The sequence below is a fragment of the Entelurus aequoreus genome, linkage group LG05, assembly GCF_033978785.1.
Source record: "Entelurus aequoreus isolate RoL-2023_Sb linkage group LG05, RoL_Eaeq_v1.1, whole genome shotgun sequence".
In the NCBI taxonomy this organism is placed as follows: Eukaryota; Metazoa; Chordata; class Actinopteri; order Syngnathiformes; family Syngnathidae; genus Entelurus; species Entelurus aequoreus.
In genome coordinates this window covers 4399456-4418140 of record NC_084735.1, presented here as the reverse complement: position 1 = coordinate 4418140, position 18685 = coordinate 4399456, and the positions used below count along the sequence as shown (strand labels likewise).

The window sequence follows — 18685 nt, the reverse complement described above, 5'->3', positions numbered from 1 at the left end:
ACGGGCCTGACAGAAAATATATTTTTAATTATTCCCAGGTGCGTGAAATTAAGTTGGCGCATGAATGCAAATATATTTTTTACTAAGGAGTCCGCATTTGTATTTTAGTGAAGCTTTATTTTCAAACAGGCGTACGCCATAGACAGCTTAGCGTTGAGGCGCCAGACTCAAAACAGGAAAACAAAATGCAGCCATTCATTTTCTACCGCTTGTCCGTTTCGAACAAGCTAACTAGTTTTTGTTACAAAGTATAGTTTATTTTAAGTAGGCTTTAAAGGAAGTAAGCAAATATCTTCCTGCAGTTTTACGGGCTTATTGTGTCCCCGTGTTTAGTTTTTTTAAAGAAGTTTCAGACTATAGTTTGCATGATGAAGAAGGTGAGCAAGGCCAGGCAGTCCACGCGTGGGTCAGAGGAGTGTGGAGTCTGGCTGGACACCGTGCAGATGAAAGGGAAAGCCCAGCAGGTAATTGCGTCATTCCTTCATCACGGACTAAGACCAGTTCAAATATGACGTCATGTTGGCTTTGGAGAACTTAACACTAGTTTGTGAATAATTTCTCCTGTTTGCAGAAAAGAGAAAGAGTTCGCCCCATTTCCAGGCTGCTAAACCCCCTGATGAAGGACAACTACAGTCTGGCTGTGGCTCTCAACTTCACTCAGACCAAGGCACACATGCCAGAGACCAAGCAGAGCTCCATAGTCTCCTTCTTCTCGCCTCTGCACCCAAGTACGTCTTCACTAAATAGTTTAAGAACAACATTTCTCAACAAGGAATTTAGGGATTTCACCATCTACGCTCCGTAATATCATCAAAGGGTTCAGAGAATGTGGAGAAATCACTGCAGGCTGTACTGCATCAACAAGCCACATCAGTGTGTAAAGGATATCACCACATGGAACACTTCAGAAAGCCACTGTCAGTAACTGCAGTCGGTCGCTACATCTGTAAGTGCGAGTTAAAACTCTCCCATGCAAGGCGAAAACCGTTTTATCAACAACACCCAGAAACGCCGTCGGCTCGGCTGGGCCCGAGCTCATCTAAGATGGACTGATACAAAGTGGAAAAGTGTTCTGTGGTCTGACGAGTCCACATTTCAAATTGTTTTTGGAAACTGTGGACGTCGTGTCCTCCGGACCAAAGAGGAAAAGAACCATCCGGATTGTTCTAGGCCAGGGGTCGGCAACCTTTACCACTCAAAGAGCCATTTTGGCAAGTTTCACAAATTAAAGAAAATAATGGGAGCCACAAAAAAAAATTTTAAATTTAAAATGAAAAACACTGCATACAAAGCTTAAATTGCTTTGTGCTATGCTAACCAGGGGTCTCAGACACACGCACCGGCACACACTTTAATATGGAAATTTGATGTTAGTGCGGCCCGTGAGTTTTGAAAGAATGGCGCTTGATAGTGTCATACTTGCCAACCCTCTCATTATTTCCGGGAGACTCCCGAATATCAGGGCGTGATGGCACTGCTTTTAGCGCCCTCTACAGCCTGTCCAAGCAGTGTACCTGCTCGACCACATGTAGAACCCAGCTTCAGTTTGCTCGCGTAAGAGACAGCAAGGCGTACTAGCTCAACAGCCACACAGCTTACACTGACGGTAGCCGTATAAAACAACTTTTAACAGTGTTACGTTACAAATATGCACCACACTTTGAACCCACACCAAAAAAGAATGACAAACACATTTCTGGAGAACATCTGCACTGTAACACAACATAAATACAACACAACAAATACCCAGAATCCCATGCAGCCCTAACTCTTCCGCTCAACCGAAGCACGGAGGGGGGGGGGGGGGGGGGGGTTTGGTGGTAGCGGGAGTGTATAATCTAGACCGGAAAAGTTAGGGCTGCATGGGATTCTGGGTATTGGTTGTGTTGTGTTTATGTTGTGTTACGGTGTGGATGTTCTCCAGAAATGTGTTTTTCATTCTTTTTTGGTGTGGGTTCACAGTGTGGCGCATATTTGTAACGTAACAGTGTTAAAAGTTATTTTATACGGCTACCGTCAGTGTAAGCTGTGTGGCTGATGACTAAGAGAGTGGTCAAAGAGCCGCATGCGGCTCCGGAGCCGCGGGTTGCCGACCCCCGTTCTAGGCGCAAAGTGTAAAAGGCAGCATGTGTGATGGTATGGGGGTGTATTAGTGCCCAAGACATGGGTAACTCACACATCTGTGAAGGCGCCATTAATGCTGAAAGGTACATACAGCTTTTGGAGCAACATATGTTGCCATCCAAGCCAAGTTACCATGGACGCCCCTGCTTATTTCAGCAAGACAATGCCAAGCCACGTGTTACATCAACGTGGCTTCATAGTGAAAGAGTGCGGGTACTAGACTGGCCTGCCTGTAGTCCAGACCTGTCTCCCATTGAAAATGTGTGAAGCCTAAAATAGCACAAGGGAGACCCCCGGACTCCTCAGTTCCCAAACCTTTACTGAGTGTTGTTAAAAGGAAAGGCCATGTAACACAGTGGTGGAACATGCCCTTTCCCAACTACTTTGGCACGTGTTGCAGCCATGAAATTCTAAGTTCATTATTATTTGCAATTATTTTCATCCGTTCATCCCCACCTTCTACCAACCTCGTCGTGTCCTTACGCAAGACACTTCACCCTTGCTCCTGATGGGTGGTGGTTAGGGCCATCAGTGGGTGTGAATGGGTGAATGTGGAAATAGTGTCAAAGTACCTTGAAGGTAGAAAAGTGCGATACAAGTACAACCCATTTACCATTTCATGTCAACAAGCCAATAATGTCGACAACCTGTTTATGTTGACACTTGTTTATAAATAGCAATGACATGTTTATGACCACAAACGCTGACGACACGTTTATGTCGACTGTTTGCTGACAACTTTGTTTGTCTCCGGGTGTTCTTTTCCGTCAGAGGTACGATACGGAGCGATATCAAAGGCTGACATGGTGATACAGGTTTGGAGGTTAATGACCCGTTTTGTGTTGCAGCTGCGAAGAGCGGCCAGCAGCCTGCAGAGTCCAGCACTACGGGCAAGAGGAGCGAGGAGCAGAGCGCTGCAGCAGAACCTGCTCCTGAGGACCAAGGCAGCTTGGTGCGTGGTCAGGAGGAGGCGGAGCCAGCAGAAGACAACTTCCTGGGGGTGGACAAGGTCAAAGATCACGAGGACAAAGAAAACAGCCCTTTAGCGTGGTCTTCCTCTCCAAGTGGCCCAGGGTCTCGTCCCAGACCCCCGTGGAGGGCGAGGTCACCTCTGAAGGAGAACATCCTGTCCGTGAGCAGGACTCCAGTGAGGAGGTGTCAGCATGGCGAGGAGGAGGAGGAGGAGGATCTGGCCATGTTGTTCACGCAGGACTCGCAAGGCTTTCGGGTGATCGCACACCGAGGTGTGCAGGATCCTAGTCCGCTTGAAGATGGCTGCAGGTCTTCCTGTGAAGACTTTCTCTTCACGCAGGACTCTCAGGGGAACATGGTGATGAAACACTGAGTCTCCTTTTATTCCTCTAAACTATTCTTGTCCTGCATCTTCAATAAAGCTTGGGAAAATACATCTGCCTCTACTTTGTTACTAGCCAGGATCATGTTGTACATCACCATGTTCCACATGACACTGGAGGAACACACAAGGAAGCAGAAGAACACACAAGGAAGCAGAAGAACACACGAGGAAGCAGAAGAACACACGAGGAAGCAGAAGAACACACGAGGAAGCAGAAGAACACACGAGGAAGCAGAACACACAAGGAAGCAGAAGAACACACGAGGAAGCAGAAGAACGCACAAGGAAGCGGAAGAACGCACAAGGAAGCAGAAGAACGCACAAGGAAGCGGAAGAACGCACAAGGAAGCAGAAGAACACACGAGGAAGCAGAAGAACGCACAAGGAAGCGGAAGAACGCACAAGGAAGCAGAAGAACACACAAGGAAGCGGAAGAACGCACAAGGAAGCAGAAGAACACACGAGGAAGCAGAAGAACACACAAGGAAGCAGAAGAACACACGAGGAAGCAGAAGAACACACAAGGAAGCAGAAGAACGCACAAGGAAGCAGAAGAACACACAAGGAAGCGGAAGAACGCACAAGGAAGCGGAAGAACGCACAAGGAAGCAGAAGAACACACGAGGAAGCAGAAGAACACACAAGGAAGCAGAAGAACACACGAGGAAGCAGAAGAACACACGAGGAAGCAGAAGAACGCACAAGGAAGCAGAAGAACACACAAGGAAGCAGAAGAACACACGAGGAAGCAGAAGAACACACAAGGAAGCAGAAGAACACACAAGGAAGCAGAAGAACACACAAGGAAGCAGAAGAACACACAAGGAAGCAGAAGAACACACAAGGAAGCAGAAGAACACACAAGGAAGCAGAAGAACACACAAGGAAGCAGAAGAACACACAAGGAAGCAGAAGAACACACAAGGAAGCAGAAGAACACACGAGGAAGCAGAAGAACACACGAGGAAGCAGAAGAACACACGAGGAAGCAGAAGAACACACGAGGAAGCAGAAGAACACACGAGGAAGCAGAAGAACACACAAGGAAGCAGAAGAACACACAAGGAAGCAGAAGAACACACAAGGAAGCAGAAGAACACACGAGGAAGCAGAAGAACACACGAGGAAGCAGAAGAACACACGAGGAAGCAGAAGAACACACAAGGAAGCAGAAGAACACACAAGGAAGCAGAAGAACACACAAGGAAGCAGAAGAACACACAAGGAAGCAGAAGAACACACAAGGAAGCAGAAGAACACACAAGGAAGCAGAAGAACACACAAGGAAGCAGAAGAACACACAAGGAAGCAGAAGAACACACAAGGAAGCAGAAGAACACACGAGGAAGCAGAAGAACACACGAGGAAGCAGAAGAACACACAAGGAAGCAGAAGAACACACAAGGAAGCAGAAGAACACACAAGGAAGCAGAAGAACACACAAGGAAGCAGAAGAACACACAAGGAAGCAGAAGAACACACAAGGAAGCAGAAGAACACACAAGGAAGCAGAAGAACACACAAGGAAGCAGAAGAACACACAAGGAAGCAGAAGAACACACGAGGAAGCAGAAGAACACACAAGGAAGCAGAAGAACACACAAGGAAGCAGAAGAACACACAAGGAAGCAGAAGAACACACAAGGAAGCAGAAGAACACACAAGGAAGCAGAACAACACACAAGGAAGCAGAAGAACACACAAGGAAGCAGAACAACACACAAGGAAGCAGAAGAACACACAAGGAAGCAGAAGAACACACAAGGAAGCAGAAGAACACACGAGGAAGCAGAAGAACACACGAGGAAGCAGAAGAACACACGAGGAAGCAGAAGAACACACAAGGAAGCAGAAGAACACACGAGGAAGCAGAAGAACACACAAGGAAGCAGAACAACACACAAGCAGAAGAACACACGAGGAAGCAGAAGAACACACAAGGAAGCAGAAGAACACACAAGGAAGCAGAAGAACACACAAGGAAGCAGAAGAACACACGAGGAAGCAGAAGAACACACAAGGAAGCAGAAGAACACACAAGGAAGCAGAAGAACACACAAGGAAGCAGAAGAACACACGAGGAAGCAGAAGAACACACAAGGAAGCAGAAGAACACACGAGGAAGCAGAAGAACACACAAGGAAGCAGAAGAACACACAAGGAAGCAGAAGAACACACAAGGAAGCAGAAGAACACACGAGGAAGCAGAAGAACACACAAGGAAGCAGAACAACACACAAGGAAGAACAACACATCATGAAATGTTCTCCAACCTGAGGAATGTGTTCATCTTTCATTTAGTGGCATAGCTGGAAAACTACTTTTCATCTTATAGTCTTATTCCTTATTATTTTTGTCCTCAAAATTCTACCCACAATACCCCATAATGACAATGGCATGTTATTAAAATGTATTTAATAAAAGTATTAATACATTTTGACTCATTAAACTGATACATTTGAATATTGTCATTAAGGGGAATTGTGTGCAGAATTTTGAGGGCTACAATGACTTTTTGGAATAAATCTTCTTTGTGTCCTCCCCCATAATGATGTGAACAATCTTTTTGAAATGTATCCAAAACAAATAAATCACATGTATAGAAGTACTAACACACTTTTATTCATACAATTGATTCATTTGTTAAAATCATAATAGAAAGCTTATTCACGTCGTCATTATGGGGTATTTTGTGTCGAATTTTGAGGGGAAAAAATTAATTCATTCCATTTTGGAATAAATTATTTTTTTTGTCCTACTCCATAATGACAATATGATGATGATAATAATAATGATAATAAATTAAGGCCAAATAAAAGGTCATGAAATAATGAGAAGGTCAATGTATGATGTCATGGATCAGTGGTCACATGACTTGGTCATCATGGATCAGTGGTCACATGACTTGGTCAAGCTGCCATCTCAGCAGGTTCTGTCACCAGCTTGTTTCCATCCCAGACGGTTCGGAACTGTTCTGGAACTGGAAATTCTTTCTGGGGGAGAAAAGACAGGAGAGACTCCTTCACTTTTTACACAAGGTGTGTGTGTGTGTGTGTGTGTGTGTGTGTGTGTGTGTGTGTGCGCGTGTGTGTGTGTGTGTGCGTGCTCACGTAGTCGTCGTCTCCTTGTGGCACCAGGACGTTCATCTCTGAGCTGGTGGCACTAACCACATGACACTGCAAGGCGTCACGGCTCAGGTACACCTGGCAACCCTCTGTCTTGTTGATGGAAATAGTCGGCACTGTACCCAACACCTGTACACACACACCTGACTCACACCTGTACCTCGTTAACACTCACCTGGGCCTCAACTCACCTGTAACTGCACAGCCTTGGAATTAATCACCTCCACGATGCCCACAACCTTCTCAAACACCACGCCCATCTTCTGGCACTTATCTGAACACAGACACACGTCAGGCTTCACTACAGGTCTTAAAAGTAACCTTCTCAAACACCACGCCCATCTTCTGGCACTTATCTGAACACAAGACACACGTCAGGCTTCACTACAGGTCTTAAAAGTAACCTTCTCAAACACCACGCCCATCTTCTGGCACTTATCTGAACACAAGACACACGTCAGGCTTCACTACAGGTCGTAAAAGTAACCTTCTCAAACACCACGCCCATCTTCTGGCACTTATCTGAACACAGACATACATCAGGCTTCACTACAGGTCTTAAAAGTAACCTTCTCAAACACCACGCCCATCTTCTGGCACTTATCTGAACACAGACACACATCAGGCTTCACTACAGGTCTTAAAAGTAACCTTCTCAAACACCACGCCCATCTTCTGGCACTTATCTGAACACAGACATACATCAGGCTTCACTACAGGTCTTAAAAGTAACCTTCTCAAACACCACGCCCATCTTCTGGCACTTATCTGAACACAGACACACATCAGGCTTCACTACAGGTCTTAAAAGTAACCTTCTCAAACACCACGCCCATCTTCTGGCGCTTATCTGAACACATACACACGTCAGGCTTCCCTACAGGTCTTAAAAGTGCCCATCTTCTGGCACTTATCTGAACACAAGACACACATCAGGCTTCACTACAGGTCTTAAAAGTAACCTTCTCAAACACCACGCCCATCTTCTGGCACTTATCTGAACACAAGACACACGTCAGGCTTCACTACAGGTCTTAAAAGTAACCTTCTCAAACACCACGCCCATCTTCTGGCACTTATCTGAACACAAGACACACGTCAGGCTTCACTACAGGTCTTAAAAGTAACCTTCTCAAACACCACGCCCATCTTCTGGCACTTATCTGAACACAGACACACGTCAGGCTCCACTACAGGTCTTAAAAGTAACCTTCTCAAACACCACGCCCATCTTCTGGCACTTATCTGAACACAGACATACATCAGGCTTCACTACAGGTCTTAAAAGTAACCTTCTCAAACACCACGCCCATCTTCTGGCACTTATCTGAACACAGACACACATCAGGCTTCACTACAGGTCTTAAAAGTAACCTTCTCAAACACCACGCCCATCTTCTGGCACTTACCTGAACACAAGACACACACATCAGGCTTCACTACAGGTCTTAAAAGTAACCTTCTCAAACACCACGCCCATCTTCTGGCGCTTATCTGAACACATACACACGTCAGGCTTCCCTACAGGTCTTAAAAGTGCCCATCTTCTGGCACTTATCTGAACACAAGACACACATCAGGCTTCACTACAGGTCTTAAAAGTAACCTTCTCAAACACCACGCCCATCTTCTGGCACTTACCTGAACACAAGACACACACATCAGGCTTCACTACAGGTCTTAAAAGTAACCTTCTCAAACACCACGCCCATCTTCTGGCGCTTATCTGAACACATACACACGTCAGGCTTCCCTACAGGTCTTAAAAGTGCCCATCTTCTGGCACTTATCTGAACACAAGACACACGTCAGGCTTCACTACAGTTCTTAAAAGTGCTCATCTTCTGGCACTTATCTGAACACAAGACACACATCAGGCTTCACTACAGGTCTTAAAAGTAACCTTGTCAAACACCACGCCCATCTTCTGGCACTTATCTGAACACAGACATACGTCAGGCTTCACTACAGTTCTTAAAAGTAACCTTGTCAAACACCACACCCATCTTCTGGCACTTATCTGAACACAGACATACGTCAGGCTTCACTACAGTTCTTAAAAGTGCCCATCTTCTGGCACTTATCTGAACACAGACACACATCAGGCTTCACTACAGTTCTTAAAAGTGCCCATCTTCTGGCACTTATCTGAACACAGACACACGTCAGGCTTCACTACAGTTCTTAAAAGTGCCCATCTTCTGGCACTTATCTGAACACAGACACACGTCAGGCTTCACTACAGGTCTTAAAAGTAACCTTGTCAAACACCACGCCCATCTTCTGGCACTTATCTGAACACAGACATACATCAGGCTTCACTACAGTTCTTAAAAGTGCCCATCTTCTGGCACTTATCTGAACACAGACACACATCAGGCTTCACTACAGTTCTTAAAAGTGCCCATCTTCTGGCTCTTATCTGAACACAGACACACATCAGGCTTCACTACAGGTCTTAAAAGTGCCCATCTTCTGGTTCTTATCTGAACACAGACACACATCAGGCTTCACTACAGGTCTTAAAAGTAACCTTCTCAAACACCACACCCATCTTCTGGCACTTATCTGAACACAGACATACATCAGGCTTCACTACAGTTCTTAAAAGTGCCCATCTTCTGGCACTTATCTGAACACAGACATACATCAGGCTTCACTACAGTTCTTAAAAGTGCCCATCTTCTGGCACTTATCTGAACACAGACACACGTCAGGCTTCACTACAGGTCTTAAAAGTAACCTTCTCAAACACCACATCCATCTTCTGGCACTTATCTGAACACAGACATACATCAGGCTTCACTACAGTTCTTAAAAGTGCCCATCTTCTGGCACTTATCTGAACACAGACATACATCAGGCTTCACTACAGTTCTTAAAAGTGCCCATCTTCTGGCACTTATCTGAACACAGACACACATCAGGCTTCACTACAGGTCTTAAAAGTAAGCCTGGCACTCTGTCTCATCATGTACTTTTTATTGAGCCAATATGTTGAAACATATTGTTAGCATTTAGCTAACAGATATGCTAGTAATGTTAGCATGAAGGTCATATTAAACTATGCTAGTAATGTTAGCATGTAGCTCATATAACTATGCTAGTAATGTTAATATGAAGCTCAAATAGCTATACTACTAGTTTTAGCATGTAGCTCACAAGTATGCTCGTAATGTTAGCATGCAACTTAAATAGCTATGCTAGTAATGTGAGCTTGTAGCTTAAATAACTAAGCTAGTACAGTTAGCATGTAACTCCCAGAGATATGCTAATGTTCCTTAACCTAGTTTGATATTAAAATGTAGTGTTAGCATGTAGCTAACATAACTATGCTTGTAATGTTAGCATGTAACTTAAATAGCTATGCTAGTAGTGTTAGCATGTAGCTCACAGAGATATACTAGTGTTCTTAACCTAGCATTATATTAAAATGTAGTGTTAGCATGTAGCTCGCATAGCTATGCTAGTAGTGTTAGCATGTAACTCACAACTATGCTAGTAGTGTTAGCATGTAGCTCACAGAGATATACTAGTGTTCTTAACCTAGCATTAAATGTAGTCTTAGCATGTAGCTCGCATAGCTATGCCAGTAGTGTTAGCATGTAACTCACAACTATGCTAGTAGTGTTAGCATGTAGCTCACAGAGATACGCTAGTGTTCTTAACCTAGCATGATGTTAAAATGTAGTGTTAGCATGTAGCTCACGTAACTATGCTTGTAATGTTAGCATATACTAGTGTTCTTAACCTAGTGTGATAATAAAATGAAATGTTAGCATGTCACTTAAATAGCTATGCTAGAAGTGTTAGCATGTAGCTCACATAGATATGCTAGTGTTGCTAACCTAGCAAGTAGTGTTAGCATGTAGCAAAACAAATGAAATCTACAGACAGTGGTATGGTGTGTCTAGACTATTAGTGGTGGTCTTGGAGTGTCAGGACTTGGTATGGTGTGTCTAGACTATTAGTGGTGGTCTTGGAGTGTCAGGACTTGGTATGGTGTGTCTAGACTATTAGTGGTGGTCTTGGAGTGTCAGGACTTGGTATGGTGTGTCTAGACTATTAGTGGTGGTCTTGGAGTGTCAGGACTTGGTATGGTGTGTCTAGACTATTAGTGGTGGTCTTGGAGTGTCAGGACTTGGTATGGTGTGTCTAGACTATTAGTGGTGGTCTTGGAGTGTCAGGACTTGGTATGGTGTGTCTAGACTATTAGTGGTGGTCTTGGAGTGTCAGGACTTGGTATGGTGTGTCTAGACTATTAGTGGTGGTCTTGGAGTGTCAGGACTTGGTATGGTGTGTCTAGACTATTAGTGGTGGTCTTGGAGTGTCAGGACTTGGTATGGTGTGTCTAGACTATTAGTGGTGGTCTTGGAGTGTCAGGACTTGGTATGGTGTGTCTAGACTATTAGTGGTGGTCTTGGAGTGTCAGGACTTGGTATGGTGTGTCTAGACTATTAGTGGTGGTCTTGGAGTGTCAGGACTTGGTATGGTGTGTCTAGACTATTAGTGGTGGTCTTGGAGTGTCAGGACTTGGTATGGTGTGTCTAGACTATTAGTGGTGGTCTTGGAGTGTCAGGACTTGGTATGGTGTGTCTAGACTATTAGTGGTGGTCTTGGAGTGTCAGGACTTGGTATGGTGTGTCTAGACTATTAGTGGTGGTCTTGGAGTGTCAGGACTTGGTATGGTGTGTCTAGACTATTAGTGGTGGTCTTGGAGTGTCAGGACTTGGTATGGTGTGTCTAGACTATTAGTGGTGGTCTTGGAATGTCAGGACTTGGTATGGTGTGTCTAGACTATTAGTGGTGGTCTTGGAGTGTCAGGACTTGGTCCAACAGGTGCGTGCAAAGAGTCCTCACCTATGATGATGGAGTTGAGCTTCCCTTTAATGTGCAGAGTGGAGTTGTTGCACCCGAAGACGTAGACCACCTGTTTGAGCTCCGTGTCCTGGATCAGCAGGTCTGGTCTCTCCTCAAAGTGTTCCTGCACACAGTCAAGTCCTTCTGAGGTCAGTCCAGACCACTTTACACACAATCTCTCCCAAAATTGCCTCATCTAAATACAGAATCTAGTTGTTTGGGTGTAATGTAGAATTGTACTAGAACACACGCACACATCTAAATACAGAATCTAGTTGTTTGGGTGTAATGTAGAATTGTACTAGAACACACGCACACATCTAAATACAGAATCTAGTTGTTTGGGTGTAATGTAGAATTGTTCTTGAACACACGCACACATCTAAATACAGAATCTAGTTGTTTGGGTGTAATGTAGAATTGTTCTTGAACACACGCACACATCTAAATACAGAATCTAGTTGTTTGGGTGTAATGTAGAATTGTACTTGAACACACGCACACACATCTAAATACAGAATCTAGTTGTTTGGGTGTAATTTAGAATTGTTCTTGAACACACGCACACATCTAAATACAGAATCTAGTTGTTTGGGTGTAATGTAGAATTGTTCTTGAACACACGCACACATCTAAATACAGAATCTAGTTGTTTGGGTGCAATGTAGAATTGTTCTTGAACACACGCACACACATCTAAATACAGAATCTAGTTGTTTGGGTGTAATTTAGAATTGTTCTTGAACACACGCACACATCTAAATACAGAATCTAGTTGTTTGGGTGTAATGTAGAATTGTACTTGAACACACACACACATCTAAATACAGAATCTAGTTGTTTGGGTGTAATTTAGAATTGTTCTTGAACACACGCACACATCTAAATACAGAATCTAGTTGTTTGGGTGTAATGTAGAATTGTACTTGAACACACACACACATCTAAATACAGAATCTAGTTGTTTGGGTGCAATGTAGAATTGTTCTTGAACACACACACACATCTAAATACAGAATCTAGTTGTTTGGGTGTAATGTAGAATTGTTCTTGAACACACGCACACATCTAAATACAGAATCTAGTTGTTTGGGTGTAATGTAGAATTGTTCTAGAACACACGCACACATCTAAATACAGAATCTAGTTGTTTGGGTGTAATGTAGAATTGTTCTAGAACACACGCACACATCTAAATACAGAATCTAGTTGTTTGGGTGTAATGTAGAATTGTACTTGAACACACACACACATCTAAATACAGAATCTAGTTGTTTGGGTGTAATTTAGAATTGTTCTTGAACACACGCACACATCTAAATACAGAATCTAGTTGTTTGGGTGCAATGTAGAATTGTTCTTGAACACACGCACACACATCTAAATACAGAATCTAGTTGTTTGGGTGTAATTTAGAATTGTTCTTGAACACACGCACACATCTAAATACAGAATCTAGTTGTTTGGGTGTAATGTAGAATTGTACTTGAACACACACACACATCTAAATACAGAATCTAGTTGTTTGGGTGTAATTTAGAATTGTTCTTGAACACACGCACACATCTAAATACAGAATCTAGTTGTTTGGGTGTAATGTAGAATTGTACTTGAACACACACACACATCTAAATACAGAATCTAGTTGTTTGGGTGCAATGTAGAATTGTTCTTGAACACACACACACATCTAAATACAGAATCTAGTTGTTTGGGTGTAATGTAGAATTGTTCTTGAACACACGCACACATCTAAATACAGAATCTAGTTGTTTGGGTGTAATGTAGAATTGTTCTAGAACACACGCACACATCTAAATACAGAATCTAGTTGTTTGGGTGTAATGTAGAATTGTTCTTGAACACACGCGCACATCTAAATACAGAATCTAGTTGTTTGGGTGTAATGTAGAATTGTTCTTGAACACACGCACACATCTAAATACAGAATCTAGTTGTTTGGGTGTAATGTAGAATTGTTCTTGAACACACGCACACATCTAAATACAGAATCTAGTTGTTTGGGTGTAATGTAGAATTGTTCTTGAACACACGCACACATCTAAATACAGAATCTAGTTGTTTGGGTGTAATGTAGAATTGTTCTTGAACACACGCACACATCTAAATACAGAATCTAGTTGTTTGGGTGTAATGTTGAATTGTTCTTGAACACACGCACACATCTAAATACAGAATCTAGTTGTTTGGGTGTAATGTAGAATTGTACTTGAACACACGCACACATCTAAATACAGAATCTAGTTGTTTGGGTGTAATGTAGAATTGTTCTTGAACACACGCGCACATCTAAATACAGAATCTAGTTGTTTGGGTGTAATGTAGAATTGTACTTGAACACACGCACACATCTAAATACAGAATCTAGTTGTTTGGGTGTAATGTAGAATTGTTCTTGAACACACGCGCACATCTAAATACAGAATCTAGTTGTTTGGGTGTAATGTAGAATTGTTCTAGAACACACGCGCACATCTAAATACAGAATCTAGTTGTTTGGGTGTAATGTAGAATTGTTCTAGAACACACGCACACATCTAAATATAGAATCTAGTTGTTTGGGTGTAATGTAGAATTGTACTTGAACACACGCACACATCTAAATACAGAATCTAGTTGTTTGGGTGTGATGTAGAATTGTTCTTGAACACACGCACACATCTAAATACAGAATCTAGTTGTTTGGGTGTAATGTTCAAACTGGCATGTTTTCTAGTTTTGCTTTGGGAATGTGTCGCAGGCCACAAAAGAAGGAGTTTGAACACCCGTGTACGTACCACCATCCACTTCTTGCCCTTCAGCTCCAGCAGGGGGAGCTTCTTCTGGGGGCCGCTCTTCTCGGGGGACTTCTTGGGGTCCGCTTTGGCACCGTGGCCCCCAGGTGCTTCCTGGCAGCGCAGTTGGGGGTTCTTGTGGGTCTTCTGCTGGTCCGGGACGTGTTTCAGACCTAAGGTGGGGGGGGGGATGGAGATGAAGTGTCAGGTGTGTGTCTCACACACACACACACACACACACACACACACACACACACACACACACACACACACACACACACACACACACACACACACACACACACACACACACACACACACACACACACACACACACACACACACACACACACACACACACACACACACACACACACACACACACCTTTGGTGATGTCCAAGCCCTGGTTGAGCTGAGCGAAGAGAGCAGAGTGCTGGGCAGATGATGCTGAGGAGACGTCGCCTGGTGCCCGGGGGTCTTCACCGGACAACGCCGGGGGAGGGGGTGGAGGAGGAGGAGGAGGAGGGGGTGGAGGAGCACTGGGGGCCTCAAAGAGAGAAGGAGGAGCAATAGGACCCTGGGACATGTTGGGAGAATAGTGTCAGCACACACTCACCACTAGGGGGGAGTATTGGACTACTAGTGTCACGGTAATGGCCAGGGAACACACACGAACACACGAACACACACACACACACACACACACACACACGAACACACACAGTGTAAAAAGAGTGCAGCTGTCACACAGTTGGGACACTTGACTGAACACATGTTCTTCATACATCATCAGTGGACACTTTTACGTCTGCCAGATCATTTGATTATAACCTGTGTGTGTGTGTGTGTGTGTGTGTGTGTGTGTGCGTGCGTGCGTGCGTGTGTGTGTGTTGAAAGGGGAACTGCACTTTTTTCAGAATTTGGCTGATCATTCACATTCCTTCTGTAAGACAATATAACACAGCCTTTCTTTTGTTGTGCATTCTAAATGGTAAAATATGGCAAGTAGGAGGTGGCTAACAATGGAGCTGATGGGAGTCGCTCTATTTTGCCCACAAAGCCCTCTTAAAACAGGGGTTCTGTACCTTTTTGACCTCGGGGCCGAACCTTTTCCACTCCAGAGGGGCCCTCAACACTGAATTAGTAATCTTACTCTTGATTTGAAGCAGTACTTGTATCCAACCTACTATGAAGGCTTAGGTCAGGCTGAATATTAATCAAATGTACTTCAAAAGAAGGGACTAAAATAAATATGAATAAATACATAAATTTTCATATCATTACACAGTGCTAAAATGTATCAATTATAAGTAAATTACTAATAAATTAAAATATTATATATATATAAATTTATTTTTTATTTTAAAAAAAATTAATTCTCAATACAATTTTAGTGCAAATGAAAATACAGCTTCATAATTTTTGCGCTTATGAAACTTCTGTAAGATTTTAGCTCCATGCTCCCCCCGTTTGTTTGATGTAGCCATTACTGCCACAGGTGGTGGACAAGTGTATTACAACTGACTACTGCGATTATGTACAGCTGCAATTATCTACAGCTGCAATTAGGTACAGCTGCAATCATGTACAGGTGCAATTATGTACAGGTGCAATCATGTACAGCTACAATTAGGCACAGGTGCAATCATGTACAGGTGCAATTACGTACAGGTCAATGATGTACAGGTCCAATTATCTATAGGTCAATTATCTACAGCTGCAATTATGTACAGGCGCAATTATCTGCAGCTCCAATTATGTACAGGTGCAATAACATACAGGTACAATTACGTACAAGTCAATTATGTACAGGTCAATGACGTACAGGTGCAATAACATACAGGTACAATTATGTACAGGTACAATTATGTACAGCTGCAATGATCTACAGCTGCAATTATGTACAGGTACAATTATGTACAGCTGCAATTATGTACAGGTGCAATCATGTACAGCTACAATTATGTACAGCTACAATTATGTACAGGTGCAATAATGTACAGGTGCAATAATGTACAGCTACAATTAGGTACAGGTGCAATGACGTACAGGTGCAATAACGTACAGGTCCAATTATCTATAGGTCAATTATCTACAGCTGCAATTATGTACAGGCGCAATTATCTACAGGCGCAAGTATCTACAGGCGTAATTATCTACAGCTCCAATTATGTACAGGTGCAATAACATACAGGTACAATTACGTACAAGTCAATTATGTACAGGTCAATGATGTACAGGTCCAATTATGTACAGGTGCAATAACATACAGGTACAATTATGTACAGGTACAATTATGTACAGCTGCAATGATCTACAGCTGCAATTATGTACAGGTCCAATTATGTACAGGTGCAATCATGTACAGCTACAATTAGATACAGGTGCAATCATGTACGGGTGCAATGACGTACAGGTGCAATGACGTACAGGTGCAATGACGTACAGGTCAATGATGTACAGGTCCAATCATCTATAGGTCAATTATCTACAGCTGCAATTATGTACAGGTGCAATTATGTACAGACGCAATTATCTACAGACGCAATTATGTACAGGTGCAATAACATACAGGTACAATTACGTACAAGTCAATTATGTACAGGTCAATGATGTACAGGTCAATGATGTACAGGTCAATGATGTACAGGTGCAATAACGTACAGGTCCAATAACATACAGGTCCAATAACATACAGGTACAATTATGTACAGGTACAATTATGTACAGCTGCGATGATCTACAGCTGCAATTATGTACAGGTGCAATTATGTACAGGTGCCATTATGTACAGCTGCAATTAGGTACAGGTGCAATAACGTACAGGTCAATGACGTACAGGTCAATGATGTACAGGTCCAATTATCTACAGGTGCAATAACATACACGTCCAATAACGTACAGGTACAATTATGTACAGGTACAATTATCTGTAGGTCAATTATGTACAGGTCCAATATGTACAGGTGCAATTATCTACAGGTCCAATTATCTATAGGTGGGTTATGTACAGGTGCAATTATCTACAGGTCCAATTAGCTATAGGTGGGTTATGTACAGGTGCAACTATGTAGAGGAAGTATGCTAGAGTATGGGACTCACAGTCTTGCTCCACATGAGTCCTACTGGGTGCTGCTGCTTGATGAAGGTCTGCATGTGAGTCCAGATGGACAGGTAGGAGCGCACCCAGTCCACATGGCGACGGTCACTGGACACACCGGAGACGTTCACAGCAATTATTCATCACACTAACACTTCTTTTTATTCCCCACACTATCTTTGTATCATACCATTCATTTATAATACAGTGATTCTCCTACAGGGGCTCCATCTAGTGGTACGCCAAATAATCACCTGATGAAAGTACAGGGCTTTATTTCGTCTATTGGAACAGTGTGACTGTTCAAACTTGTGTAACGTTACGGTGGCCAAATTAAACCTCGGCCTTGTTTTTAATGAACACTTAGGCCTACTACGCTACTTATGCTGGTCATTATGGTGGTACTTGGAGTGACACGTGTTTACTGAGGCGCTGCTTGCTGAAAAAAGTCTTCTAGTAGAATAAAAATACATTAAATTCTATCTCACGTATCATATCTAATATAAAAACACTGTAAACTCTACATGATTCTTGTATATTATGAAATATTTACAATAGAACATACACACTGTATATTAACATATATTTTCAAGTACCCTCCGCCTCCGTTAAATAAATACATTTGCATGCATGAAAAGTCTAAATCAGGGGTGTTAGTAACCCACAGCTCCTTTTGTTAGCATACATGTCAGACAAGACAACAATAAATATCTTAGAAAAAAGATCAAATGTATACAAATTTTATTAAAAAAGTATGTGGAGGACATTTTGATATTTTTTTATTTTGTGTGTGTGTGTGTGTGTATGTATATATATAACAATTTCCATTGTGGATCAATAGTTTGTCTAAGTCATATATATATATATATATATATATATATATATATATATATATATATATATATATATATATATATATATATATATATATATATATATATATATATATATATATATATATATATATATATATATATATATATTAGGGCTGCAACTAACGATTAATTTGATAATCAAGTAATCTGTCGATTATTACTTCGATTAATCGATTATAATCGTATAAAAGAGACAAACTACATTTCTATCCTTTCCAGTATTTTATTGAAAAAAAAAACAGCATACTGGCACCATACTTATTTTGATTATTGTTTCTCAGCTGTTTGTACATGTTGCAGTTTATAAATCAGGGGTCAGCAACCTTTTTGAAAGCAAGAGCTACTTCTTGGGTAGTGATTAATGCGAAGGGCTACCAGTTTGATACACACTTCAATAAATTGCCAGAAATAGCCAATTTGCTCAACTTACCTTTAACTCTGTTATTAT

The 18685-nt window shown here is 42.4% G+C and overlaps 2 protein-coding genes across 11 annotated transcripts in view; one reads left to right on the top strand and one right to left on the bottom strand.

Annotated features, from left to right (window-relative positions):
- The first annotated feature begins 68 nt into the window (after positions 1 to 68).
- LOC133650037 (aurora kinase A- and ninein-interacting protein-like) lies at positions 69 to 3663 on the top strand. Its single transcript, XM_062046803.1, has 3 exons — positions 69 to 464; positions 572 to 728; positions 2973 to 3663. The coding sequence occupies exons 1-3, from the start codon at positions 366 to 368 to the stop codon at positions 3467 to 3469; spliced, it is 753 nt and encodes a 250-aa protein (XP_061902787.1). The 5' UTR covers positions 69 to 365; the 3' UTR covers positions 3470 to 3663.
- A 2008-nt stretch (positions 3664 to 5671) lies between these two features.
- LOC133650035 (adenylyl cyclase-associated protein 2-like) overlaps positions 5672 to 18685 on the bottom strand; it is a 46448-nt gene continuing 33434 nt past the window's right edge. For 5 of the 10 annotated variants that reach the window (XM_062046794.1, XM_062046795.1, XM_062046797.1 and 2 more), the window contains 7 exons: positions 17365 to 17470; positions 14647 to 14839; positions 14265 to 14434; positions 11467 to 11590; positions 6798 to 6880; positions 6592 to 6735; positions 5683 to 6474 (listed from right to left, as the gene is read on the bottom strand). In XM_062046794.1, coding sequence (XP_061902778.1) covers positions 6391 to 6474; positions 6592 to 6735; positions 6798 to 6880; positions 11467 to 11590; positions 14265 to 14434; positions 14647 to 14839; positions 17365 to 17470 — 904 coding nt within the window. In that variant the 3' untranslated portion in view covers positions 5683 to 6390. Of the gene's footprint in view, positions 6475 to 6591; positions 6736 to 6797; positions 6881 to 9450; positions 9513 to 11466; positions 11591 to 14264; positions 14435 to 14646; positions 14840 to 17364; positions 17471 to 18685 lie in introns of those variants that run through there. The other 5 variants (XM_062046793.1, XM_062046792.1, XM_062046801.1 and 2 more) reach the window with 5 other exon arrangements.